The sequence below is a fragment of the Musca autumnalis genome, unplaced genomic scaffold (assembly GCF_047663935.1).
Source record: "Musca autumnalis isolate F117 unplaced genomic scaffold, ASM4766393v1 scaffold_2, whole genome shotgun sequence".
Classification (NCBI taxonomy): Eukaryota; Metazoa; Arthropoda; class Insecta; order Diptera; family Muscidae; genus Musca; species Musca autumnalis.
In genome coordinates, this window is record NW_027411755.1 from 183,460,861 (window position 1) to 183,488,718 (window position 27,858).

The 27,858-nt window shown below is 37.6% G+C and overlaps 1 protein-coding gene across 19 annotated transcripts in view; it reads left to right on the forward strand.

Moving 5' to 3' along the window:
• Window positions 1-27,858, forward strand: part of Naprt (nicotinate phosphoribosyltransferase) — a 97,910-nt gene that overhangs the window by 16,691 nt on the left and 53,361 nt on the right. For 13 of the 19 annotated variants that reach the window (XM_073965698.1, XM_073965692.1, XM_073965705.1 and 10 more), the window contains exon 2: window positions 16,540-16,817. In XM_073965698.1, the coding sequence (XP_073821799.1) occupies window positions 16,721-16,817 (97 nt within the window). In that variant the 5' untranslated portion in view covers window positions 16,540-16,720. Of the gene's footprint in view, window positions 1-16,082; window positions 16,318-16,539; window positions 16,818-27,858 lie in introns of those variants that run through there. The other 6 variants (XM_073965699.1, XM_073965697.1, XM_073965701.1 and 3 more) reach the window with 6 other exon arrangements.

The window sequence follows — 27,858 nt, forward strand, 5'->3', positions numbered from 1 at the left end:
ATACCGTCTAGTGGTGGAGTGTTGTGGGTCCAGGCTTCTCTGTTGGGAATGTGCACAACTATTTGCTCGAAGTTCATTTGTGGTGATATGTAGTCACTTAAATGCTCCTTGTTTGTTGGCACATTCGTTCGGTTGAGAATCGCAGCGTGGCCCTGTTGGGAGCCGCACCACTGTTTTAGCTCCTTGAGACGTAAAGCGCTCTTAGATGCCTGCTCCTCTACAATGAGATCTAACGGAGTAAGATCCAACAGCACGTTAAGGGCTGCCTGTGGAGTGCTCCTAGCAGCACCAGTTATGAGCATTGATGCTGCTCTTTGGACTCTGTTTATTTCACGCAGATATGATTTCTTGCCTAGGGCATTCCACCAAACTAGAGCTCCATAGGTGAGAATTAGGCGTACGACTCACAGTGGTCGAAATCACTGATCTAGCGGCGCGAAATTAATAACTTGGAAACGAATGGAGATATCTTTCTGAAATTTTGCACAAACTCAGTCTCTGCCCGTGGGTAACAATGTACTAAATATGAACAACATCGGCTAATATTTTGGTAAAGCCCCCATATAACGGTACCTCCTGATATTCGGTATTTTGAGGATTTAACCGACCCTTTCCTTCCAAATTAGTTGTAATTTGGTACTTAGGGTTTCTAGTGATCACTAAACCTTTCCACCAAAAATTGTAAACATAGGTCCACGTGTTGGGCATATACCTTTTAAGGTACCTCCCGATTTTCAGTATTTTGGGGGTTTAAAACTAAATTTTCCGGCCAAATTAGGTGTAATTTGGTATTCGGTATACACACATTCTCCACCAAAAATTGTGGACATAGGTCTACGTTTTAATATTGATCCCATATAACGGTACCTCCCAATATTCGGTATTGTTAGGATTTTGTCTACATCTTCAGACCAAATAAGCTGAATTTTGGCGTAGGAGGTTCTCGTTGGTTTTACATCTTCTCCACCAAACATAGGTCTACATTTTGATATAGCCCCCATATAACTGTACCGACAGATTTTGTGTATTTTAAGGATTTAAGCTATTTTTCAGACCATTTATCAGCAAGATTTGCAGCTAAATTGTGGTTATTCGGAATCTAGGAAATCCAATTTAATTAGTAAAAAAAAATTGGACTGAACCTCAGTGGACCTTGGTAGTTACGCTCCATTCAACAAAAGTATATTGCACTAAAAACATAAAAAAATAATAATTTTTGAAAATTTATTGCTACATAACTATGTAACTTCACGCCCCAATTTTTTTTTTTTAATTTAACTTACATCCTCCCCTATCAATAAAAAATAAACTTTGTTTAGTTTTATTACGAATTTATTAAACAATTAAACAAATATGAAATCAGGTTTTTAGCAACAATTTTGTTAAAATCTGACGCATCAAAATTTCGTGCACTTGACAGTTAATAACTGAGTGAATATTTACAACAACAAAAAAGTGAAAACAAAATTTTAGTCAGCAGAGTGTCTGTAATCGAGACAATGGAAAAAATTTCGCAATTTTATACTTTGATTTTTTGACTTTTGCGCCTTAGATCAGTGGTTTCGACCAGTGTGCGACTGTCATAAAAACCCAGTGTATGACTTGTGGTCTCAGTCCCCAACATTACGGTACATACAGATTTTAAAGCAAACTCGTGATACAATTTGTATTGTGTGTGTTTTTTTATTTGTTTTTTTTTTTGGTCAGTGCCTGAGGGTATATCTCCGTCAGCAAAGCTGACAGATACTTTCTAACTTGTTTTCTGCACTCCCAAACCTCTAAATATGAATTTTTAATTTATTTTGATTTTTAATATATTTATTTTTTCATTTATTTATCCTCATGCAAAAACCTAGCCCATATGGTATTTGGTCTTCATTTGGGGAAAGAATCGTTCCATATGAAATTTGTCGGTATTGGTTGACGCCTTCATATAGCCCCCATACAACTATAGCTCTCGATTCTCGGTATTTTGTAGGTCGTGGCCACAATAATCCACCGAAATGACTGAAATTTTGCATTTGGTCTTCATTTGGGGATAGAATCGTTCCATATGAAATTTGTCGGTATTGGTCGACGCCTTCATTTAGCCCCCATACAACTATACCTCTCGATTTTCGGTATTTTGAAAGTTGTGGCCATAATAATCTACCGAAATGGCTGAAATTTGGTGTTCATTTGGGGTATTAAACGTTCCATATGAAATTTGTCGATATAGGTCCACGCCTTCATATAGTCCTCATAGAAAGGTGCCTCCCGATTTTCCTAATTCTGAAGGTTGTGACGTCAATATCCCACCGAAATTTTTTGTTATTTAGTTATAAAATATTCCCCATAGAAGCGTACCTCTTGATTTTCGGTATTTTAAAAGTTTTACCTAAATATCGGAAATTTCGTTTTTAGTCTTCTTTGAGTCTAAAAGCTTTGCGCCAGAAATTTGTATAAATCGACGTTTCGATATAGCCCCCATGGAACAGTGCGTCCCGAATTTTGGTATTTTGAAGATTAGCCACATTGTTTTACCGAACTTGCTGAAATTAGGTATTTAGTCCTCTTCATAAACGTAAGGAAACTAATTGTTCCATTTTACATCAATACAACTCGTGGTGGAGGGTATAACAAGTTCGGCCTGGCCGAACTTAGCGCCGTTCTTACTTGTTCTAACTTATTTTTGTTCGTTCGTCTATATTCTCCGTGCGGAGTTATTTTTTTTTTTCTTCTTTCTCTCCCATCGGACGCCTCCCAGGTGGTGGATAGGGGAACGCTCATCAGATATGGCGGGTAGCGCAAAAATAAAATATGCGGGGCGAACCAAAAAAAAAGGAAAAAGGCAGCGTCTGACCGAGATTTGGCGGCAGCAAACAGGGTCTAAACTCCAGAACTAAAAACCCTTCGGATGGCAACGGGAAACCCCTGAAGTATTATCCCATGAAAATCATGCAATTTATGAATATAAATAATGAACGACCCTCAGTCTCCGGCCAAACGAGGGTGCTAAGAATCCCCGGAGGTAAAACAAAAAATAACCTGAATATTGGTACCTGGAACGTACGAAGCCTATATGAATCTGGAAAATTAACTAACACCATTAGTGAGATGAATAAACTGAATATTGATATACTTGGAGTTTGCGAAACATGGTGGCCTGATAATCGAGAATTTGTATCTCAAAACGTCAAAATATTTTACTCAGGAAACTTGAATAGAACTCATAGGAGTAGGTGTCATTTTAAAAAAAACCACATAGCACAATGCGTAATAGGATTTGTACCAAAATCTGACAGAGCAATGCTTATAAAGTTAGAAACAAAACCCTTAAAACTAAATATTATACAAGTATATGCGCCCACTGCAGACAAGAGCAAAGAAGAAGTGGAAGATTTTTACGAAGATGTAAAATACCCTAATAAATATGACAAAACCCCATGATATAACTATCATCCAAGGAGACTTTAATGCCAAAGTTGGACAAGATATTGTACCAGGCATGACAGGCAAATTTGGACCAGGCGAGAGAAATGATAGAGGTGACAGACTTATTCAATTCTGTCAAGAATATGGGTTGAAAATTACAAATACAATGTTCTGCCTGCCAAAAAGAAGATTGTATACCTGGAAATCCCCTCAGGACAAACCAACAAATATAATACGAAACCAGATAGATTATATTTTGATCAATAAACGCTTTTCTTCATGTGTAATGAAGACATCCACATATCCAGGGGCAGATGTTCCATCGGACCATATCCTGTGCAGATGTTCCATCGGACCATATCCTGTTAATGACAAAAATAAGAGCAAAATTTAAGAGAAACTCAAAGAGAAAAACACATGGAAAACGCAATAATGGAAAACTGGAGGAACCAAGGGTTAGGACAAGAATGAGGGAGATCATTGATCAAGAATTTAGAAAAATTGAAGCTACAGATAGTGAACGGATGTGGAATTCTGTTAAAAATACGCTAAAATCCATAGCGGACAATAATCTAGGAATCACAACAAAACCACAAAAGAATGAATGGATGACAAAGGAGATACTAGATCTGATGGAGGAACGTCGAAGACATAAAAATCGAAACTACGAATTATATTACGAATTAAATAGAGAAATCCAATCTGCAATCAGAAAAATAATCTCATAAACAGGCAATGCCAGGAGATTGAAAGATTGCAACAATTAAATGACGATTTCAATCTTCACAAAAGAATCAAAGAAATGGCAGGTGTATACCGCAAATCAATACCTAAAATTCTATACAATAAGGAAAACGAACCTATTTTTGATATATCAGAAAAGATGATAATATGGAAAGAGTACATAAAGCTCCTTTTTTCCGACCAGAACCGATCAACATATATGATGATGACGAATGAACCGCCAGAAGGAACATCTATAACCAAACAACAAATTGAGTCAGCAATAAAATCCTTAAAACTTAAAAAAGCATGTGGTCCTGATGAGATTCCATCGGAAATATTGAAGTTAATAGACGGAGATAATATTAATATCCTGATCAAGCTATTTAACTACATATATGAGACCGGGGAATACCCAAATGACTGGCTGAGATCAAAGTTTATAACTATACCAAAGAAAACCCAGCCGAAACACTGCAGTGACTATAGACTTATCAGCTTAATGATGTATAAAAGCTTCGATGTATAAAAAGCTTGTATTGGCATCAGACTGCACATGTTGACGTAAACGGAGAATGCACGGAAGACATAATAATATCAAAAGGTGTCAGACAAGGATGTATATTATCCCCCTTATTGTTCAATGTATACTCCGAAAGAATATTCCAAGAATCTATCAATGATGTCAATGATGAAGGCAGTTGACATGAAAAAACTTGAAGCTTTCGAGATGTGAACTTACAGACGAATTCTAAAAATACCATGGACCGAGTTTGTAACTAACAATGAAGTACTTCGAAGAATACACCAAGAAAAAGAGCTTATACGTACAATAAAGCAACGAAAAACAGCATATCTTGGACACATCATGCGAAACAGCAAATACAAACTACTCCAAAACATTATCCGAGGCAGAGAAGAGAAGTCTTGGATTAACAATATTCAGGAATGGACCGGCATAAATGATGCTGCAACTCTACTCAGCAGGTGCAGAAATCTACAATCTTTAGCTGAAATAATAAACAACTTATAAATACATATATGTACTTAATATAATGTAATATATTTTATGTAATTGCACTGATCGCCATAAATTCGTAAAACGAATAGGCAAATAAAGAAGAAGAAGTCTATATTCGTAATAATTTATGCATCCATAGCTCAGGCCACAGATGACATACAGACCTAATTTTTCGTAGATGAGTTCCGTATATAGTTAAGAATTCCTCATTTGAAAATCAGCGCTCTAAATTTGCGCTAAGGCGAGTAAATCGATCTACAACATTTGACAATTCGTGTGAGAAAAAATAAATTTTTTTACAATAACAGGGGGTAAATTTTAAATAATCGAAATTTTTTAACTTTTGTAAGAGAGGTGCCGGAAGAAGTTCTCCGATGTAGAGACATAATAAGATGAGCAATGACTGCACCAATGTCAATACTTCCTTTTGCGATTTTTAAGAACTTTGCATACTACATTATAACGCTTTTGTGTCATTATGTCAGGTGGCATGGACTTGTTCAGTTAAAAAATATATATCGTTGTATTCCATTCACAAGGATTTACTTTAAATGGAAATTTCAAAACAATCCTCGAATGTTGACCTTTTGTGAGGGATGTACCGGAAGAAGATGCATGAGCTACATTTAAGTTTGAGAGAAATATTTCGATATGTATAGGTTGGATAAAAGTTAGTCACTCCTTTCGATATTCATTGTGGCCATCGGCAATTTTTGTTGATCACCTTAGATCTTTTAGATCTTTGCGAACAGCACTTAAGGTGTTCTCCAATGTTGAACTTCTTAAAACATTTTGTACATTTTAGAAGAAATTTGACGAATCGGATACCTTTTTAATTGATGCCGGCAGGGCTTTTGAGAGCTTTTGGACCTCGAGGGCAATAAAGGGACGTAGAAATTAGAGGACTTTTGGATTTCATCGTTATAACCAATAAGTTGTTATAATTTCTGTGTCCCTTATTACCCACACAAAGCAAATATCGCTTATAACATATCGGTTATAGCGACCAATTCCGTCGATTCCTTCACCATCGTTATAAGCGATTTCGACTATAGTTTGAAAGTTTCGTCCAAAATATACTTGGCCACCATGAAAACATTATTTTTATAAATACATTGTAACACAAACAGCAGTTCAACCTAATATTTCTTAAAAAATGCCCGCTCAGTCATTGCGACGATCATTACAAATATGAATTCCATTTAAATGAGATGATGTGTGAACAATTAAATGATGCCAATTCTGCAAATACTCACGTTCGGTGCTGGCTCGATTTCAACTATTCCGTATTATTTTTAACAAAGGTATTCTACAGAGGCCATAAAATGAATCACATTTGTCTGACCTGGGTCAATATTGAATCTTTTGTTTGTGTTGTGGATATTCATCGGGAGATATGCTCGATACATATTGTTTTCGATTGTAAATACAAATTTTTCGTAAAAAAAGAAAACAAAAATTAAATATAAATGAAGTTGATTAATGTGTTGACAACTTTTAATTATGAAAAAAAAATTTTTTGAATAAAATTTAAAATATTATACCCGAACAAAGTAATAGAAATCTGAGTTTTGATTGGCTACTTCACACTAAGATTTAAGACCATTTTTGGTTTATTTTCTGCCTAAAACATCTTATGGCGTTTTTGAGTTTCAATTACGTCTTTTTATTTCCGAAATTTGTTTCTATGGAGATGACTGTCTGTCTGGATGAAAGTACATGTGTCTGCATTGTAAAATTTTTGAAGATAACGTATCGTCTATGTAAGCAAATGTAGCATTTCCCCCCTTTTTAAATTGCACCTTAACTATATTGTCATTAATAAAATAATAAAAGATACGAAGGCACGGGTACAAAATCTTTTTTTCAATTAACATTTCTTAATTATTTTTTTTTGAAGTTAATATTTTTATCTTAAAAAATAATGCTTTATTCTTTTATATGAGGCCGAAGTGTGTAGCACATAAATAAAGTGTTGTTGTATTCAACACAAAGAAACAAGATAAAGTTATAAAGACTGCTTCTATAAACCCTTTCTTAAGGAATAGGTTCTTCCTATAGACCATTTCTGAAAGGAAGTGTCCTTCTATAGACGCTTTCTGTAAATAAGGTTCCTTATATCGACCCCTTCTGAAAGAAGTGGTGATTCTATACACTCTTTCTGAAAGAAAATGTCTTCTATAGACTCTTTCTGAAAGAAAGGATGCTTCTACAGACACTTTTTGGAATAGAAGGTGCTTCTATGAACAAAACAAACAACAACATTGTTCCACAACATCCCACACGGGACAAGGGAGACTTCTCTCATATCAATGAGTGCACCCTGATTCATATTTAGCTCAATGATATGGGACCTACTGTTTATCGCCGAGTCCGAACTGCCAACATTACTGGGGGGTATTTTGCCACCGTTGAAAAATGTTTGATGTTGCCTGACCGGGGAATCGAACCCCCGACCTTCTGCGTGCAAGGCGGGCGTGCCTACCATTGCACCACGGTGGCACCCGTGGCTTCTATGAACCCTTTCTGAAATATAGGGCCCTTCTATAGACTCTTTCTGAAAAGAAAGGGTCCTTCTATAGACCATTTCTGTAAGTAAGCGTCCTTCTACAGACTCTTTCTGAAAGAAAGGCTGGTTCTACGGACGCTCTCTGAAAGAAATCTTTCTGTAAGTTATCAACCCTTTCTGAAAACGGGTCCTTCTATAGACCATTTCTGAACGAAAAGGTTTTTTAGACCCTTTCTGAAAGAAAATGTCTTCTATGAAAAGAAAGGGTCCTTCATAGACCCTTTCTGTAAGTAAGGGTCTTGCTATAAAACCTTTCTGAAAGAAAGGGTCCTTCTAAAAGAACTCCTTCTTAAAGAATGGTTCCTTCTACAGACCTTTTCTGAAAGAATATGTCTTCTATGGACCCCTTCTGTAAGTAAGAGTCCTCCTATAGGCACTTTCTGAAAGAAAGAAAGAATGAAAGAACGAAAGAAAGAAAGAAAGAAAGGAAGAAAGAAAGAAAGAGAGAAAGAAAGAAAGAAAGAAAGAAAGAAAGAAAGAAAGAAAGAAAGAAAGAAAGAAAGGAAGAAAGAAAGAAAGAAAGAAAGAAAGAAAGAAAGAAAGAAAGAAAGAAAGAAAGAAAGAAAGAAAGAAAGAAAGAAAGAAAGAAAGAAAGAAAGAAAGAAAGAAAGAAAGAAAGAAAGAATGAAAGAAAGAAAGGGACCTTTTCTGAAAGAAAGGGTGCTTCTATAGACCTTTTCTGAAAGAAAGGGTGCTTCTATAGACCTTTTCTAAAAGAAAGGGTGCATCTATAGACCTTTTCTGAATGAAAGGGTGCTTCTATAGACCTTTTCTGAAAGAAAGGGTACTTCTATAGACCTTTTCTGAAAGAAAGGGTGCTTCTATAGACCTTTTCTGAAAGAAAGGGTGCTTCTATAGACCTTTTCTGAAAGAAAGGGTGCTTCTATAGACCTTTTCTGAAAGAAAGGCTGCTTCTATAGACCTTTTCTGAAAGAAAGGCTGCTTCTATAGACCTTTTCTGAAAGAAAGGCTGCTTCTATAGACCTTTTCTGAAAGAAAGAAAGAAAGAAAGAAAGAAAGAAAGAAAGAAAGAAAGAAAGAAAGAAAGAAAGAAAGAAAGAAAGAAAGAAAGAAAGAAAGAAAGAAAGAAAGAAAGAAAGAAAGAAAGAAAGTGTGCTTTTATAGACCCTTTCTGTAAGTAAGGGTCTTGCTATAAAACCTTTCTGAAAGAAAGGGTCCTTCTAAAAGAACTCCTTCTTAAAGAATGGTTCCTTCTACAGACCTTTTCTGAAAGAATATGTCTTCTATGGACCCCTTCTGTAAGTAAGAGTCCTCCTATAGGCACTTTCTGAAAGAAAGAAAGAATGAAAGAAAGAAAGAAAGAAAGAAAGAAAGAAAGGGTGCTTCTATAGACCTTTTCTGAAAGAAAGGGTGCTTCTATAGACCTTTTCTGAAAGAAAGGGTGCTTCTATAGACCTTTTCTAAAAGAAAGGGTGCATCTATAGACCTTTTCTGAATGAAATGGTGCTTCTATAGACCTTTTCTGAAAGAAAGGGTACTTCTATAGACCTTTTCTGAAAGAAAGGGTGCTTCTATAGACCTTTTCTGAAAGAAAGGGTGCTTCTATAGACCTTTTCTGAAAGAAAGGGTGCTTCTATAGACCTTTTCTGAAAGAAAGGCTGCTTCTATAGACCTTTTCTGAAAGAAAGGCTGCTTCTATAGACCTTTTCTGAAATAAAGGCTGCTTCTATAGACCTTTTCTGAAATAAAGGCTGCTTCTATAGACCTTTTCTGAAAGAAAGAAAGAAAGAAAGAAAGAAAGAAAGAAAGAAAGAAAGAAAGAAAGAAAGAAAGAAAGAAAGAAAGAAAGAAAGAAAGAAAGAAAGAAAGTGTGCTTTTATAAAACTTTTCTGAAAGAAAGGGTGCTTCTATAGATCTTTTCTGAAAGAAATGGTGCTTCTATAGACGTTTTCTGAAAGAAAGGATGCTTCTATAGACCTTTTCTGAAAGAAAGGGTGTTTCTATAGACCTTTTCTGAAAGAAAGGGTGCTTCTATAGACCTTTTCTGAAAGAAAGGCTGCTTCTATAGACCTTTTCTGAAAGAAAGGCTGCTTCTATAGACCTTTTCTGAAAGAAAGAAAGAAAGAAAGAAAGAAAGAAAGAAAGAAAGAAAGAAAGAAAGAAAGAAAGAAAGAAAGAAAGAAAGAAAGAAAGAAAGAAAGAAAGAAAGAAAGTGTGCTTTTATAAAACTTTTCTGAAAGAAAGGGTGCTTCTATAGATCTTTTCTGAAAGAAATGGTGCTTCTATAGACGTTTTCTGAAAGAAAGGATGCTTCTATAGACCTTTTCTGAAAGAAAGGGTGTTTCTATAGACCTTTTCTGAAAGAAAGGGTGCTTCTATAGACCTTTTCTGAAAGAAAGGCTGCTTCTATAGACCTTTTCTGAAAGAAAGGCTGCTTCTATAGACCTTTTCTGAAAGAAAGAAAGAAAGAAAGAAAGAAAGAAAGAAAGAAAGAAAGAAAGAAAGAAAGAAAGAAAGAAAGAAAGAAAGAAAGAAAGAAAGAAAGAAAGAAAGAAAGAAAGTGTGCTTTTATAAAACTTTTCTGAAAGAAAGGGTGCTTCTATAGATCTTTTCTGAAAGAAATGGTGCTTCTATAGACGTTTTCTGAAAGAAAGGATGCTTCTATAGACCTTTTCTGAAAGAAAGGGTGTTTCTATAGACCTTTTCTGAAAGAAAGGGTGCTTCTATAGACCTTTTCTGAAAGAAAGGCTGCTTCTATAGACCTTTTCTGAAAGAAAGGCTGCTTCTATAGACCTTTTCTGAAAGAAAGAAAGAAAGAAAGAAAGAAAGAAAGAAAGAAAGAAAGAAAGAAAGAAAGAAAGAAAGAAAGAAAAAAAGAAAGTGTGCTTTTATAAAACTTTTCTGAAAGAAAGGGTGCTTCTATAGATCTTTTCTGAAAGAAATGGTGCTTCTATAGACGTTTTCTGAAAGAAAGGATGCTTCTATAGACCTTTTCTGAAAGAAAGGGTGTTTCTATAGACCTTTTCTGAAAGAAAGGCTGCTTCTATAGACCTTTTCTGAAAGAAAGGCTGCTTCTATAGACCTTTTCTGAAAGAAAGGCTGCTTCTATAGACCTTTTCTGAAAGAAAGAAAGAAAGAAAGAAAGAAAGAAAGAAAGAAAGAAAGAAAGAAAGAAAGAAAGAAAGAAAGAAAGAAAGAAAGAAAGAAAGTGTGCTTTTATAAAACTTTTCTGAAAGAAAGGGTGCTTCTATAGATCTTTTCTGAAAGAAATGGTGCTTCTATAGACGTTTTCTGAAAGAAAGGATGCTTCTATAGACCTTTTCTGAAAGAAAGGGTGTTTCTATAGACCTTTTCTGAAAGAAAGGGTGCTTCTATAGACCTTTTCTGAAAGAAAGGCTGCTTCTATAGACCTTTTCTGAAAGAAAGGCTGCTTCTATAGACCTTTTCTGAAAGAAAGGGTGCTTCTATAGACGTTTTCTGAAAGAAAGGATGCTTCTATAGACCTTTTCTGAAAGAAAGGGTGTTTCTATAGACCTTTTCTGAAAGAAAGGGTGCTTCTATAGACCTTTTCTGAAAGAAAGGCTGCTTCTATAGACCTTTTCTGAAAGAAAGGCTGCTTCTATAGACCTTTTCTGAAAGAAAGGCTGCTTCTATAGACCTTTTCTGAAAGAAAGAAAGAAAGAAAGAAAGAAAGAAAGAAAGAAAGAAAGAAAGAAGAAAGAAAGAAAAAAAGAAAGTGTGCTTTTATAAAACTTTTTCTAAAAGAAAGGGTGCTTCTATAGACCTTTTCTGAAAGAAAGGGTGTTTCTATAGACCTTTTCTGAAAGAAAGGGTGCTTCTATAGACCTTTTCTAAAAGAAAGGGTGCTTCTATAGACCTTTTCTAAAAGAAAGGGTGCTTCTATAGACCTTTCCAAAAAAAGGTGCTTCTATAGACCTTTTCTGAAAGAAAGGGTGCTTCTATAGACCTTTTCTAAAAGAAAGGGTGCATCTATACCCTTTTCTGAAAGAAAGGGTGCTTCTATAGACCTTTTCTGAAAGAAAGGGTGCTTCTATAGACCTTTTCTGAAAGAAAGGCTGCTTCTATAGACCTTTTCTGAAAGAAAGGCTGCTTCTATAGACCTTTTCTGAAAGAAAGGCTGCTTCTATAGACCTTTTCTGAAAGAAAGGCTGCTTCTATAGACCTTTTCTGAAAGAAAGGCTGCTTCTATAGACCTTTTCTGAAAGAAAGGCTGCTTCTATAGACCTTTTCTGAAAGAAAGGCTGAAAGAAAGAAAGAAAGAAAGAAAGAAAGAAAGAAAGAAAGAAAAAAAGAAAGTGTGCTTTTATAAAACTTTTCTAAAAGAAAGGGTGCTTCTATAGACCTTTTCTGAAAGAAAGGGTGTTTCTATAGACCTTTTCTGAAAGAAAGGGTGCTTCTATAGACCTTTTCTAAAAGAAAGGGTGCTTCTATAGACCTTTTCTAAAAGAAAGGGTGCTTCTATAGACCTTTTCCAAAAAAAGGTGCTTCTATAGACCTTTTCTGAAAGAAAGGGTGCTTCTATAGACCTTTTCTAAAAGAAAGGGTGCATCTATACCCTTTTCTGAAAGAAAGGGTGCTTCTATAGACCTTTTCTGAAAGAAAGGGTGCTTCTATAGACCTTTTCTGAAAGAAAGGCTGCTTCTATAGACCTTTTCTGAAAGAAAGGCTGCTTCTATAGACCTTTTCTGAAAGAAAGGCTGCTTCTATAGACCTTTTCTGAAAGAAAGGCTGCTTCTATAGACCTTTTCTGAAAGAAAGGCTGCTTCTATAGACCTTTTCTGAAAGAAAGGCTGCTTCTATAGACCTTTTCTGAAAGAAAGGCTGCTTCTATAGACCTTTTCTGAAAGAAAGGCTGCTTCTATAGACCTTTTCTGAAAGAAAGGCTGCTTCTATAGACCTTTTCTGAAAGAAAGAAAGAAAGAAAGAAAGAAAGAAAGAAAGAAAGAAAGAAAGAAAGAAAGAAAGAAAGAAAGAAAGAAAGAAAGAAAGAAAGAAAGAAAGAAAGAAAGAAAGAAAGAAAGAAAGAAAGAAAGTGTGCTTTTATAGACCTTTTCTGAAAGAAAGGGTGTTTCTATAGACCTTTTCTGAAAGAAAGGCTGCTTCTATAGACCTTTTCTAAAAGAAAGGGTGCTTCTATAGACCTTTTCTAAAAAAGGGTGCTTCTATAGACCTTTTCTGAAAGAAAGGGTGCTTCTATAGACCTTTTCTGAAAGAAAGGGTGCTTCTATAGATCTTTTCTGAAAGAAAGGCTGCTTCTATAGACCTTATCTGAAAGAAAGGCTGCTTCTATAGACCTTTTCTGAAAAAAAGGCTGCTTCTATAGACCTTTTCTGAAAGAAAGAAAGAAAGAAAGAAAGAAAGAAAGAAAGGGTGCTTCTATAGACCTTTTCTGAAAGAAAGGCTGCTTCTATAGACCTTTTCTGAAAGAAAGGCTGCTTCTATAGACCTTTTCTGAAAGAAAGGGTGCTTCTATAGACGTTTTCTGAAAGAAAGGATGCTTCTATAGACCTTTTCTGAAAGAAAGGGTGTTTCTATAGACCTTTTCTGAAAGAAAGGGTGCTTCTATAGACCTTTTCTGAAAGAAAGGCTGCTTCTATAGACCTTTTCTGAAAGAAAGGCTGCTTCTATAGACCTTTTCTGAAAGAAAGGCTGCTTCTATAGACCTTTTCTGAAAGAAAGAAAGAAAGAAAGAAAGAAAGAAAGAAAGAAAGAAAGAAAGAAAGAAAGAAAAAAAGAAAGTGTGCTTTTATAAAACTTTTCTAAAAGAAAGGGTGCTTCTATAGACCTTTTCTGAAAGAAAGGGTGTTTCTATAGACCTTTTCTGAAAGAAAGGGTGCTTCTATAGACCTTTTCTAAAAGAAAGGGTGCTTCTATAGACCTTTTCTAAAAGAAAGGGTGCTTCTATAGACCTTTTCCAAAAAAAGGTGCTTCTATAGACCTTTTCTGAAAGAAAGGGTGCTTCTATAGACCTTTTCTGAAAGAAAGGGTGCTTCTATAGACCTTTTCTAAAAGAAAGGGTGCATCTATACCCTTTTCTGAAAGAAAGGGTGCTTCTATAGACCTTTTCTGAAAGAAAGGGTGCTTCTATAGACCTTTTCTGAAAGAAAGGCTGCTTCTATAGACCTTTTCTGAAAGAAAGGCTGCTTCTATAGACCTTTTCTGAAAGAAAGGCTGCTTCTATAGACCTTTTCTGAAAGAAAGGCTGCTTCTATAGACCTTTTCTGAAAGAAAGGCTGCTTCTATAGACCTTTTCTGAAAGAAAGGCTGCTTCTATAGACCTTTTCTGAAAGAAAGGCTGCTTCTATAGACCTTTTCTGAAAGAAAGGCTGCTTCTATAGACCTTTTCTGAAAGAAAGGCTGCTTCTATAGACCTTTTCTGAAAGAAAGGCTGCTTCTATAGACCTTTTCTGAAAGAAAGAAAGAAAGAAAGAAAGAAAGAAAGAAAGAAAGAAAGAAAGAAAGAAAGAAAGAAAGAAAGAAAGAAAGAAAGAAAGAAAGAAAGAAAGAAAGAAAGAAAGAAAGAAAGAAAGAAAGAAAGAAAGAAAGTGTGCTTTTATAGACCTTTTCTGAAAGAAAGGGTGTTTCTATAGACCTTTTCTGAAAGAAAGGCTGCTTCTATAGACCTTTTCTAAAAGAAAGGGTGCTTCTATAGACCTTTTCTAAAAAAGGGTGCTTCTATAGACCTTTTCTGAAAGAAAGGGTGCTTCTATAGACCTTTTCTGAAAGAAAGGGTGCTTCTATAGATCTTTTCTGAAAGAAAGGCTGCTTCTATAGACCTTATCTGAAAGAAAGGCTGCTTCTATAGACCTTTTCTGAAAAAAAGGCTGCTTCTATAGACCTTTTCTGAAAGAAAGAAAGAAAGAAAGAAAGAAAGAAAGAAAGAAGGAAAGAAAGAAATTGTGCTTTTATAAAACTTTTCTGAAAGAAAGGGTGTTTCTATAGACCTTTTCTGAAAGAAAGGGTGCTTCTATAGACCTTTTCTGTAAGTACGGGTCCTTTTATAGACCCTTTCTGAAAGAAAGGGTCCGTCTATAGACCCTTTTATGTATGTAAGGGTTCGTCTATAGAATCTTTCTGAAAGAAAGGCTGCTTCTATAGACCTTTTCTGGAGGTAAGGCCCTTTTATAGGCCCTTTCTACCGAATGGGTCCTTCAACAGACCCTTTCTGAAAGAAAAAGTCCTTCTATAGACCCTTTCTGCAAGTAAGGGCCCTTCTATAGACTCTTTCTGAAAGAAATACTGTTTCTTTAGACCTTTTCTGGAAGAAAGGGTCATTCTATAGAACCTTTCATAAAGAATGGCTCTTTCAACAGACCCTTTCTGAAAGGAAATGTCTTCTATGGAGAAATTCTGTAAGTAAGAGTCCTCCTATAGAAACTTTCTGAAAAAGTGCTGCTTCTATAGGCCTTTTCTGTAAGTAAGGGTCCTTCTATAGAGCCTTTCTGAAAGAAAGGGTCCTTGTATAGAGCCTTTCTTAAAGAATGGGCCCTCAACAGACCCCTTCTGAAAGAAAATATTTTCTATAGACCCTTTCGGAAAGAAAGGGCCTTTCTATTGACCCTTTCTGCAAGTAAGGGTTCTTCTATAGACCCTTTCTGAAAGAAAGGCTGCTTTTATATTTCTTCTCCTTCTTTAGATCCTTTCTTAAAGAATGGGTCCTTCAACAGACCTTTTCTGAAAGAAAATGTCTTCTAGGGGCCCTTTCTGAAAGAAAAAGTCCTTCTATAGTCCCTTTCTGTATGTAAGGGTCCTTATATTGGCCCTTTCTGAAAGAAAGACTGCTTCTTTAGACCTTTTCTGGACGTAAGGCCCTTTCTGTAAGTAAGGGTCCTTCTATGGACCCTTTCTGAAAGTTTCTGAAAGAAAAGCAGCTTCTATAGACCCTCTCTGAAAGAAATGCTGCTTCTATAGATCCTGTCTGAAGGAATGGCTTCTACTATAGACCCTTCTGAAAGAAATGGTCCTTCTATAGACCCTTTCTGTAAGTAAGGGTCCTTCTATAGACCCTTTCTGAAAGATAGGGTCCTTCTATAGACCCTTTCTGAAAGAATGGGTCCTTCCTTGGACCGTTTCTGAAAGCAAGTGTCTTTTTTTAGATTTTTTCTGGATGAAAGGGGTGCTTCCATTTGAGAATTGATTTTCTTTTTATTTACCCACTTATTGGAATTTCAATTACCCAAACCCCACTGTTTTATAATTGTTGGTGTCTACAGCTGTATCTGCAACTTTTGTTGTTGTTTAATTCTAATCTGTATTGTGCAAAAAAACGAAACAAAACATTTCGCTGGTTTCAAAGTGAGTTTCGTATTTTGTAAAATAACAAAAAAAAAAAATAATAATAAAGAGAAAGATCTGCTGTCTATCTGTCATGTCAGTCAGGCGGCTAGTAGCCTGCCTAGCTAGCTAACTGACGATGTTTTATTTCAATATTTTTTGTTATTGTTGTATTTCAGTTTGTCGTGTCGCCGCCGCCGCGGTGACATTGAAGCGAATTATAAACACTAAGTATTGAAACAGAAATCAGTAAGCGATCGTGTGCTGAACTGGAACGTTGTTGAGGCGCGATATAGTGAGTGCTTCGTGCTGTTGGTCTTGGGGTCAGTAGTTTGTGAGTGGGGTGGTTGTTATACGATTTTCGTGTGATCGTCGCCGTTTTTTTGCTTGTTCTCTTTGAATGAAAAAAAAAATTATAACTCAATGAAATATTGATTTTGATCGTTTTTGAATTGAATTGTTTGTGTGATTTTTATCAAAATTGTATTTATTGAATTAAAAAGTGAATTTCGTTTAACCCATTTCTCTCTTTCCCATTTGCTAAATTTCTTTGTAGAATTGGAAAATTAAATTGAAAGAATTTTGAAAATAATAAAATAAATATTATAAATAAATAACAATAACAAAAAGATAGAAAAATACATTCCTGACGCCAGTGTAATATTCATTATCATCTACAAACACGAGAGACAGACAATTAATTAAAGTGTGCGCCTGTGTGTAAATATATTGTCAAGATGAGTGACCGTGAATTAAGTTGCAGTAATACGGCGGGACAATTTATGGATCGTGGCCGCATGAATCAGAATGGTGTCGTCCAGCCGTTGTTAACAGGTAAGTGCCATTGTCATTTCTCTCTCCATTCTGTTTTGATAATTTAAAATTATTTTTGTGTTTATTTATCAGATAATTTAAAATATTTTTATAGACTTTTTATTGTATATTTCCCACATGTGGGTGAAGAAGTTTCTAATTTTTTACTCTAATCCATGGTTAAAAAGGATCCAAATAGGGGGTAGCATAGTAGAATTTTTAAAATATTTATTGTTGGAATCAAAGGTAACAAAAATTTAGATTTTTGTTAAGGTTATTAGAAGAGTTCAAAGAGAGATGCTCTCTCACCATCGGACAAAAGTAGTTATAGTTGAAAATGCATTGTTTTGGGTCTTGGAGAATACTTTCTGGCCTAGTGACAGAGTGTCTGCTCACTTCGCCATTCCCACAATAAATATAATAATTCTTTATATTTTATTGTTTATAATTTTGCACATGCATAAATTTATGTTTATTTCTATATATATATATATATATATATATATATATATATATATTTAAACATGGGTTATATATGTATGTACGTATGTATGTGCCTGCCTCCAAACGGCCACTGAACGTTTATAAATCTTCAAATAAAATTTAAATTATCAGTGTTTATAGAATATGGAATAGAAAAAGAAAAGCAAATAATTTTTTTAACAAAAGAAAGGTGGATTATTGTTTTTTTTTTTTTTTTTAATTTCGTATATGCCGGGCAATGCCCTTAAAACGTATATTTTTTGGAAATATTTGAATTTCTTTTTGAAATCAAAATGCTGATATCATTATAGGTCTTCTCAATATTGAAGATCTTACATAGGATTTCCACTTTCACTTCATGAAGATCTTCTCTAAGTGAAGTGTATCCTTAAGGTGCATGGGTGGCTCGCGATACTTCAATGGGCGATTAACTGCTTTAAGACTTTCAAATCGTCAAGGCCGTATGGTATAGTACTTACTATGCTTTAGAATACCGCGGAGTCAGTGTTAACAATCCTGCTAAGCTTCTCGTACCGCATTGTCTGCCTAATGTAGATATGGACAAAATTTGGAAGAAATTTTTGAAAGAGAAAGAGGAGGATTTTTTGGAGCATAATTTTGGAATTTTGTGTGGCGGGTACCCAAAGGACGGGATCGATATAGATCGATATAAAATAATACGCTGCGCAATGTTTGGATCAATCAGAAACTGCCTTCCAGAATTATCTTACAGATTTGCCTTTTAAGTTGGTGCCGTCAAGGCTTCTTGGAGCTTTTAGACCATTATCTGAGGAAGTATGGGCTTGCCCCCGAAAAAATGTGCTGTCGTAAAGAGGGTCAAGACCTGAGAGGAGCTCTTATACTTCACTTATACCGAATTTTATGTGAGAGATAGCAGAAAGAGTGAATCGATACAGGAACCCGATCTATGCTTGGAAGTAACATTATCATATGCAAAGTTATGACTAATTCGGTTACTCTCTTCAAGAGTTATCGTCCACATAATTTTAACGACAATTTTTGTGTGTTTTGTGGAGAGTTACCGTAAGGAATGGACGGAGATGGCCTATCTTCGAACTTAAACTATGTTTGGACAAAATATTACGAATGGCAAATTTTGAAACCGATCGATTGGTTTGTATTTGGGGTCTAAAACCATTATTTCGATGAGGCATATTTTTGGTCGTATTAAAATTGTATATACCCCCTTTAGCCTAAGTCATAGTGGGCAGCACAGAATGAATTTCAGTGTACGTTGGTGGCCTACATCTCCAACCAGAAGAAACCGAGTCGAACATTACCTAAATTCTTTTCCCAAGCATCCTTGCTTTCAGGAAGGGGCTATAGAAGCACCCTTGCTTTCAGAAAGGGTCTATAAAAGCACCCTAGCTTTCAGAAAGGATCTATAGAAGCACCCTTGTTTTCAGAAAGGGTCTACAGAAGCATCCGTGCTTTCCGAAAGGGTCTATAGAAACACCCTTTCTTTTGGAAAGGGTCTAAAGAAGCACCTTTCTTTCAGAAAGGATCTATAGAAGCACCCTTTCTTTCAGAAAGAGTCTATAGAAGCACCCTTGCTTTCAGAAAGGGTCTATAGAAACACCCTTTCTTTTAGAAAGGGCCTTTAGAAACACCCTTTCTTTCAGAAAGGATCTATAGAAGCACCCTTTCTTTCGGAATGGGTCTATAGAAGCACCCTTGTTTTCAGAAAGGGTCTATAGAAGCACCCTTGCTTTCAGAAAGGGTCTATAGAAACACCCTTTCTTTTAGAAAGGGTCTAAAGAAGCACCTTTCTTTCAGAAAGGATCTATAAAAGCACCCTTTCTTTAAGAAAGTGTCTATAGGAGCACCCTTTCATTCAAAAAGGGTCTACAGAAGTACCCTTAATTCAAAAAGGTCTACAGAAGTACCCTTTCTTTCAGAAAGGGTCTATGGAAGAACCCTTTCATTCAGAATAGGTCTAAGGAAGCACCCTTTCTTTCAAAAAGGTTCTATAGAAGTTCTCTTTCTTTCAGAAAGGATCTATAGAAGCACCATTTCTTTCAGAAAGAGTCTATAGGATCACCCTTTCATTCAAAAAGGGTCTATAGAAGTACCCTTGCTTTCAGAAAGGGTCTATAGAAACACCCTTGTTTTCAGAAGGGGTCTATAGAAGCATCCTTTCTTTCAGAAAGTGTCTATAGAAGCACCCTATCTTTCAGAAAGGGTCTATAGAAACACCCTTTCTTTCAGAAAGGGTTTATGTATAGAAGCTCCCTTTCTGAAAGAAAGGGTCAATAGAAGCACCCTTGCTTTAAGAAAGGGTTTATAGAAGAACCTTTGCTTTCAGAAAGGGTCTATAGAAGCACCCTTGCTTTTAGAAAGGGTCTATAGAAGCACCCTTGTTTTCAGAAAGGGTCTATATAAACACCCTTTCTATTAGAAAGGGTTTATATATAGAAGCTCCCTTTCTGAAAGAAAGGGTCAATAGAAGCACCCTTGCTTTAAGAAAGGGTCAATAGAAGCACCCTTGCTTTATGAAAGGGTCTATAGAAGCACCCTTGCTTTCAGAAAGGATCTATAGAAGCACCCTTGCTTTCAGAGAGGGTCTTTCAGAAAGGGTCTATAGGAACACCCTTGCTATTAGAAAGGGTTTATAGATGTACCCATGCTTTCAGAAAGGGTCTATAGAAGCACCCTTGCTTTCAAAAAGGGTCTATAGAAGCACCCTTGCTTTAAGAAAGGGTCTATAGAAGCACCCTTGCTTTAAGAAAGGGTCTATAAAAGCACCATTGCTTTCAGAAAGGATATATAGAAGCAAACTTTCTTTCAGAAAGGGTCTATTAAAGCACCCTTGTTTTCAGAAAGGGTCTTTAGAAGCAGCCTTGCTTTCAGAAAGGGTCTATAGAAGAACCCTTGCTTTCAGAAACAGTCTGTAGAAGTACCCCTGCTTTCAGAAAGGGTCTATAAAAGCACCCTTTCTTTTAGAAAGGGTCTATAAAAGCACCCTAGCTTTCAGAAAGGATCTATAGAAGCACCCTTGCTTTCAGAAAGGGTCTATAGAAGCACCATTGCTTTCAGAAAGGGTCTATAGAAGCACCCTTGCTTTCAGAAAGGGTCTATAGAAGCACCCTTGCTTTCAGAATGGATCTATAGAAGCAACCTTGCTACCAGAAAGGGTATATAGAAGAACCCTTGCCTTCAGAAAGGGTCTGCTGTGGGATTGTCTAAATTTTTGGGGGCTAGTCTCGTCGCAGGCTCTGGGGAATAATTCACTATTCTCCGAACTACCATATGTGCAAAAAGGCTGCGCCAATTCTGATCACCGGAACAACAAAAAACACCTCCAGGTTGCTTTGAAGGTAATCCAATATCCTGATCCAATATCGAAGTTGCGAGGACGACTTTTAGACTCTGAGGGTCAGGAACGTATCAGTTTCATATGACCCGTTACTATATATGTCGATAGTTAGACGGCCCTAAAGGCTATCAGGTCATAGACAATAATTACAGTCGAAATCGTTTATAACGTCGGTCAAGGGACCGACGGAATTTGTCGCTATAACCGATATGTCGTTATAAGCGATAGGGCTATAAAGGGCCCCAGAGATTTGGGACTTTTGGATATCGTCGTTATAACCGATATGACGCTATAAACGACGACGTTATAAGCGATTTCGACTGTATATTATATTACTATGTCCTGGAACAATTCTGCATTCAACAAATTGCTTGCGAAAATTTGTTGAATGCAGAATTGTTCCAGGACATAGTAATATAATGCGAAACAAATTAGCCGAAGCAGTAGCTCGATTTATCAACTGATGAATCTGTTATGCTACCGATGTGAAACCACATAGGAGATGTAGAAGAGATAACGAGCATCTATTTAGCAGGTATCCCTTTCGGTACACAAGAAGATATAGAACATTGGCTATCTACCTAATGCTTTTTCTAAAGACTACTAAAACTTTGGTGCCACAATGGCCTTAAATATTGGGTGGTAGCTTTTCATAGCAAAAGTTATACTTTAAAGTCATATTTCAACATAGCTATAAAATTCTGTTAGGAAGGTACCGAAAGAAATGGGAAATATTAGGATATGCAAAGGTTTTACCTGTCTCAGTCACTCATTACCGCGCCCACTAGTCATTTGTAATGGTTACTGTTTAATTTATAGTCCCTTGGGATCACCCACGAAAAACATTATATCGATGTAAACAGGACCATAAGGATTCCTTATGTAAAAAGGGTCCTAAAACACTCTTTAAACTATACCTAATCGAAAATTATGAACTTTTGTGATGGAGGTACTCGAAAGTGTAAAGTTTTTGTCAAATCGGATAATCAATTCAACCTTTATAGTGTTCAACGGTCATTTCACTTGGTGTCGGTCCAAGATATGTACTTGATTTACACTGTTGTTAAAAATTGTGAAAGTCATTGTGGGAAGTACCCGAAGGATTGGATCTGGTCTAGAAATATTGCTATGTGCTATGTGTCCATTTTGGCGAACAATTTTGAATTTTTGTGGGGTAGCTTACTGAAACCGTGGACCGATATGGGCCATCTTCTACTTGATCAATGTTTGGACAAAAATAGGCTAATTGACCAAATGTTTTTACTAACGAATAGATAATTCTATTTAAATATGTATAATTTAATTAATGTTAACAAATATTTATACAAATTAATATTGACTATTTTCATTGATAATATTTGAAGAGGCATGTTTATCTTACCCACACATTAGTTTGCTAAACGAAAAAACAATTGCGTCAAATTCATTCTGCCCACTCTTGCGGTGTGTGTCTTGTCTCTCTGCCTGCCTGCCTGACTGCATGAGTAGTACTTGTTTGCCTGCCTGCATTATCAAATTCATTGATGATTCTAAAAATAGTTAAATGGCGATGTGAGCATTTAGATATTGTCATTGTTTACTACTCAAAACCGAAACAGCAAAGGCAATAAAAATAGCAGTGGAATGGGTGTTTGAAGTTAAAACTTAAATGTGTAAAACTTAACATTTCGAACTTTAGGCAAAGCGATGAGAATAACTGGTATATCGATAGACTTGGAGCAATTTCGAGCTAGTTCATCTGCTAATTAATTCCCCATTATATCACTATGCCCTGGAACCTAGCAATGTTTAACAATATTACTTATTTCATACAGAGCCTTTCTATAAACGAGGATAGATCGAGAATTTATGGTCCATGACTTGAGAGCTTTAATGGCCACCTGACTATCGACATATATAGTCACCGGTGCTAGCATCTTCCTTCATCTTGGAACCATCTGTATATATTACCATACTGTTCAGAGTAGAGGTGGTGTCTACTGATTTGCCGTTGATGTAAGCGTCCTGATCATTTAAGAAGAAGAATAAATAAAATTTGTTATTGTTGTAACAGTGTTTTATTATTATTTTTGTATGTTTGTTCTCCTGTTCAATCTGGCTCTGGGTCTATCTCCAGTTCCAGGAAAGTGGCTACTTCGATGGGATGTAACCACAGATCCACCGGAGTCAGAAGAGTAGGCTTGGCGTGGCAGTTGAATAGGTGCTTAGTATCGTGCGGGCCCATGCCGCATACTGGGCAGATGTCTTGCACGGTGCGATCGATTCCCGCACAATGGGAATTTAGGCGACTGCAATATGCCGAGCGTAATTGAGCCAAGACTACTCTGGTTTGTCGTGGCAGCTGACGCTCTTAAGCTGCGATAGATGGGGGATGTACTCCGATGACTGCATTCACACAATAATTGCTTATGGTCTTAGCAACTGTGAGTGTCACATAAATTCGGGGACCAAACTGGCGCCGCATAGCTTACCACAGACCGACATATCGCTTTATATGCGGTCAACAAGGTTTCTTTATCTGCACCCAAGTGCTGCCGGCTAGGGACTTGAGGACGTTGTTCCTACATTTCAGTTTATCGCAGATAGCTGTGGCATGCGAGGACGATGCGGGCAGTTTGTGTTCGGAATTCTGCTACGATCGACCCTGATATTCAACTGTCTTCTATACTGCGCCGTCCATGTGGTGAACATAGTGGCCGTCGATTTAGTGGCGGATATCTGCATATTCCTCGCGTGGAAAAAGGTGGTAAGATCGGTTAAATAGGAGTTCAGTCTCTCACAGATGTCATCAGGGTAGGTACCTGACGCCAGGATCGTACAATCATCCGCATACGTTACGATCTCAATGCCGTTTGGAGGGGGCGGAATACAGGAAAGGTAGAGGTAAACAGTTCCGGAGATATCACCCCTCCTTGGGGAACTCCCTGTTTCACTCTACGGGGCTTGGATTTCTTGTTCCTGAATTCCACGTACGACTGGCGACCACAAATATAGTTGATTATCCAACGTTTCAGACTTGCCCGGAGGGTTGTCTGCTCGATGTCCTCGAACAGCGTGGAGTGCTTGACAGTATCAAAGGCTTTTGATAAGTCAAGCGCACCATCACTGTTCTATTACACGGCCGCTCCTGGTTGAGTCCTCGACATATATATGGAGATGGTGTGCAGCGCTGTTGTCGTGCCGTGCTGCTTATGGAATCCATGCTGATGATTGCCACTTGATAGCTATTTCTAATGCTGGGGAGGACTAAGGCCTCAAGGGTCTTCGCCAGAGGTGACAAAAGCGAAATCGGCCTGTACGATTCACCTTTGCTGGCATCCTTGCCTGGCTTCAGAAGCGGGACCACCCTGCCCATTTTTCAGACTTCGGGAACAATAAGGGTGACTGGCTACAGTTTGAGAACTTTAGTGAGATACTCCACTCCCGGCTCATCCAGCTGTTTCAACATTACCATGGAAATTCCGTCAGGGCCCAACGATTTGGATGATTTAGCGTTCCTGATGGCATTCGCAACATCATCCATTGTAAACTGTGGTGGTTCATCCTCGGCAGGAAGAGATCTAATGCGACGTAACACTCTTCTCTTCGCCCTGTCACTCTCGGCGTGCTCGACAAATTGTCGGTTGAAGTAACTTGCACACCTCTTCGGGTCAGTCAACGTAACGTCCTGTCATCCCTCTGACCCTGACTGAGGTCCTGTCATCCCTCTTTCCGGGGTTCGAGAGTGACTTAACCGTTGCCCACCATTTACTTATACCGGCTCCAATGTTGCAACTCTTCAGCTGATTTAACCACTTGTTCCGCTTTTGCTCGCCGAACAGCCTGTTAACTTCCAGTGTCAGCTCCCTGACTCTGGGGTTATTGGGATTGGTTCGGCAAAGCTCATCACGCTCATTTGCTAACCCCGTCGTCTATGCCGGGAAATTTGGTCTTACTTCGGGTATTCGACCAGCAGGTATATGGCGAGTGACTGCATTATTGATGATGTCTCGGAACGTCCTTTCCGCTACACGAACATCAGAAGGGTTGGGCAATTCTCTGAAGCGGTGATTGGCGAACTCTCTGAAACTCGGCCAATTAGCTTTCCCATGATTGACGAATGTGCGGCGTTCAGAGGTGATGAAATCGGTTGGTCTGCTGATGGAGACAATTATGGGGAGATGGTCTGATCCAAGGGAAATGACGGGTTGCCAGGTGGCGTCATTTGTCAGGCCAGGTGACACGATGGTTATGTCTGCCGAACTGTGACACGCTCCTCTAATTCTGGTAGGGGCGTCTTCATTAACCGAGCAAAACGTAGAGCTATCAATCTGCTCAGCCAGTGGTATACCCCTCTGTTCCTTTCCGAGGGCCGAATGCAACATCTCATGATGAGCATTAAAGTCCCCCAGGACCAGACGATTATGGCCTTCCAAAAGCGGGCTAATTTCAGGCTTATAATCTGAGATACATCTATTTCTCGGCGGGATGTATACGTTCAGCATCTCTATCTCGGCAGTTCCACACCTGACTAAGATAATAAGATTTTGTGTGATTCGGCGTTTCCGCTATGGGGATGTAGGTTACATTTGCATTACTGACCGATTATGGGCGAGTCAGGGAAGGGTCCACCGAAGCATCTTTTTTAAAAAGGGCCGATAGCCGCAACCTTTTTTTTCAGAAAAGGTCTATAGCCGAAAGAAATGGTGCCTCTTTCAGAAATAGTCCATAGAAGTAACTTTGGTTTCCGAAAACGTCCATAGAAGCACCTTTTCTTTCTGGAAGAGTCTATAGAAGCACCCATTCTTTTAGAAAGGTAATATGGAAGCACCTTTTTTTGAAAGGTTCTATGGATACGTCCTTTCGTTCAGAAAGGGTCTATAGAAGCACCATATTTTTTAGGAGGGTCGACACACCACAGCCTTTCTTTTAGGAAGTGTCTATAACCCCAACTTTTATTTCAGAAAAGGTCTATAGCCGAAAGGAAGGGTGCTTTCTTTCAGAAAAGATCCTTAGAAGTATAGAAGCACCCTTTTCTTTCAGAAAATATCCTTAGAAGCAGAAGCACTCTTTTCTTTCAGGAAGGGTCTATAGAAGCACCTTTTATTTCAGAAAGGGTCCATAGAAGCACATTTTCTTTCAGGAAGAGTCTATAGAAGCATCTTTTCTTTCAGGAAGAGTCTATAGAAGCACCTTTTCTTTCAGGAAGGGTCTATAGAAGCACCCTTCTTTTAGAAATGTTACATGGAAGCACCCTTTTTTTGAAAGGTTCTATTGATACGTCCTTTCTTTCAGAAAGGGTCTATAGAAGCACCATATTTTTAGGAGGGTCGACACTCCACAGCCTTTCTTTTAGGAAGTGTCTATAACCCAAACTTTTATTTCAGAAAGGGTCTATAGCCGAAAGGAAGGGCGCTATGTTTCAGAAAAGATCCTTAGAAGCATAGAAGCTCCCTTTTTCTTTCAGAAAATATCCTTAGAAGCATAGAATATCCTTAGAAGCAGAAGCACCCTTTTCTTTCAGGAAGGGTCTATAGAAGCACCTTTTATTTCAGAAAGGGTCCATAGAAGCACATTTTCTTTCAGGAAGGGTCCATAGACGCACCTTTTCTTTCATAAAGGATCTATAGAAGCACCTTTTCTTTCAGGAAGGGTCAATAAAAGAATATTTTCTTTCAGGACGGGTCCACAGAAGCACTTTTTCTTTCCAGACTGGTCTATATAATCACTTTTTCTTTCCAGACTGGTCTATATAATCACTTTTTCTTTCAGAAAGGACCCATAGATGGACCGTTTCTTTCATTAAGGGTCTATAGAAGCACATTTTTTTACAGGAAGGGTCTATAGAAGCACCTTTTCTTTTAACCAGGGTCCATATAAGCACCTTTTCTTTCAAAAGGTTAAGGTTCTATAGAAGCACCCTTTCTTTCAGGAAGGGTCTATAGAAGCACCTTTTCTTTCGAGAAGGATCTATAGAATCACCCTTTCCTTCAGGAAGGGTCCATAGAAGCACCTTTTCTCTCAGGAAGGGTCGATAAAAACACCCTTTCTTTCTGGAAGGGTCTATAGAAGTACCCTTTCTTTCTGGAAGGGTCTATAGAAGCACCTTTTCTTTCAGGAAGGGTCTAAAGAAGCACCCTTACTTTCAGGAAGGTCTATGGAAGCACCTTTTCTTTCAAGAGGGGTCTATAGAAGCATCTTTCATAGAAGCTCGTTTTCTTTCCAAAATGGTCTATAGAAGCACCTTTTTTTCTTTCTGAAAGGGTCTACAGAAAGGGTATATAGAAGCCCCGTCTCTTTTAGAAAGGGTCTGTCTATAGCAGCACCCTTTATTTCCGAAAGGGTCTAAAGGAGCACCCATTATTTCAGAAAGGGTCTGTAGAGGCAACCTTTATTGCAGAGAGGGTATTCTGAAGCACCCTTTGTTGCCGAAGGGGTCTATAAAAGCATCCCTTATAGCAGAAAGGTTCTATAGAAGCATCCCTTATAGCAGAAAGGTTCTATAGAAGCACCCTTCCTTTCAAAAAGAGTCCATAGAAGCACCCATTCTTACAGGAAGGGTCTATAGAAGCACCTTTTCTTTCAGAAAGGGTCCATAGCAGCACCCTTTATTTACGAAATGGCCTATAGTGGCCTATATATATAGAAGCACCCTTTCTTTCAGAATGGATCATAGAAGCACATTTTCTTTCGAAAGGGTCTATAGAAGCACACTTTCTTTCAGAAAGGGTCTATAGAAGCATCCCTGCATTCAAAAAGCACCCTTTCTTTCAAAAAGGGTCTATAGGAGCACCTTTTCTTTCAGAAAGGGTCCATAGAAGCAAATTATTTTCAGGATGGGTCTAAAGAAGCACCGTTTCTTTCAGAAAGAGTCTATAGGGTCCGAAAGAACTATATGAGCACCCTTTATTTCGGAAAGGGCCTATAGAAGCAACCTTTATTGCAGAAAGGGTATACTAAAGCACCCTTTGTTGCCGAAGGGGTCTATAAAAGCATCCCTCACAGCAGAAAGGATCTATAGAAGCACGCATTCTTTCAGAAAGTGTCTACAGAAGCACCCTTTCTTTCGGAAAGTGTCTATAGAAACACCCATTATTTCAGAAAGGATCTATAGAAGCACCCTCTGCTATATATTTCGTTGCAACTTTCATTGCACCACAATCGGCTATTTACCTCTTATGTTGATTTGTTTATTTACTTTTGCGTGGTGGCCGTTGTTTTTTTTTCGCCTTCTTCTGAAAGGCGGTCAGACAATGTTTGTTC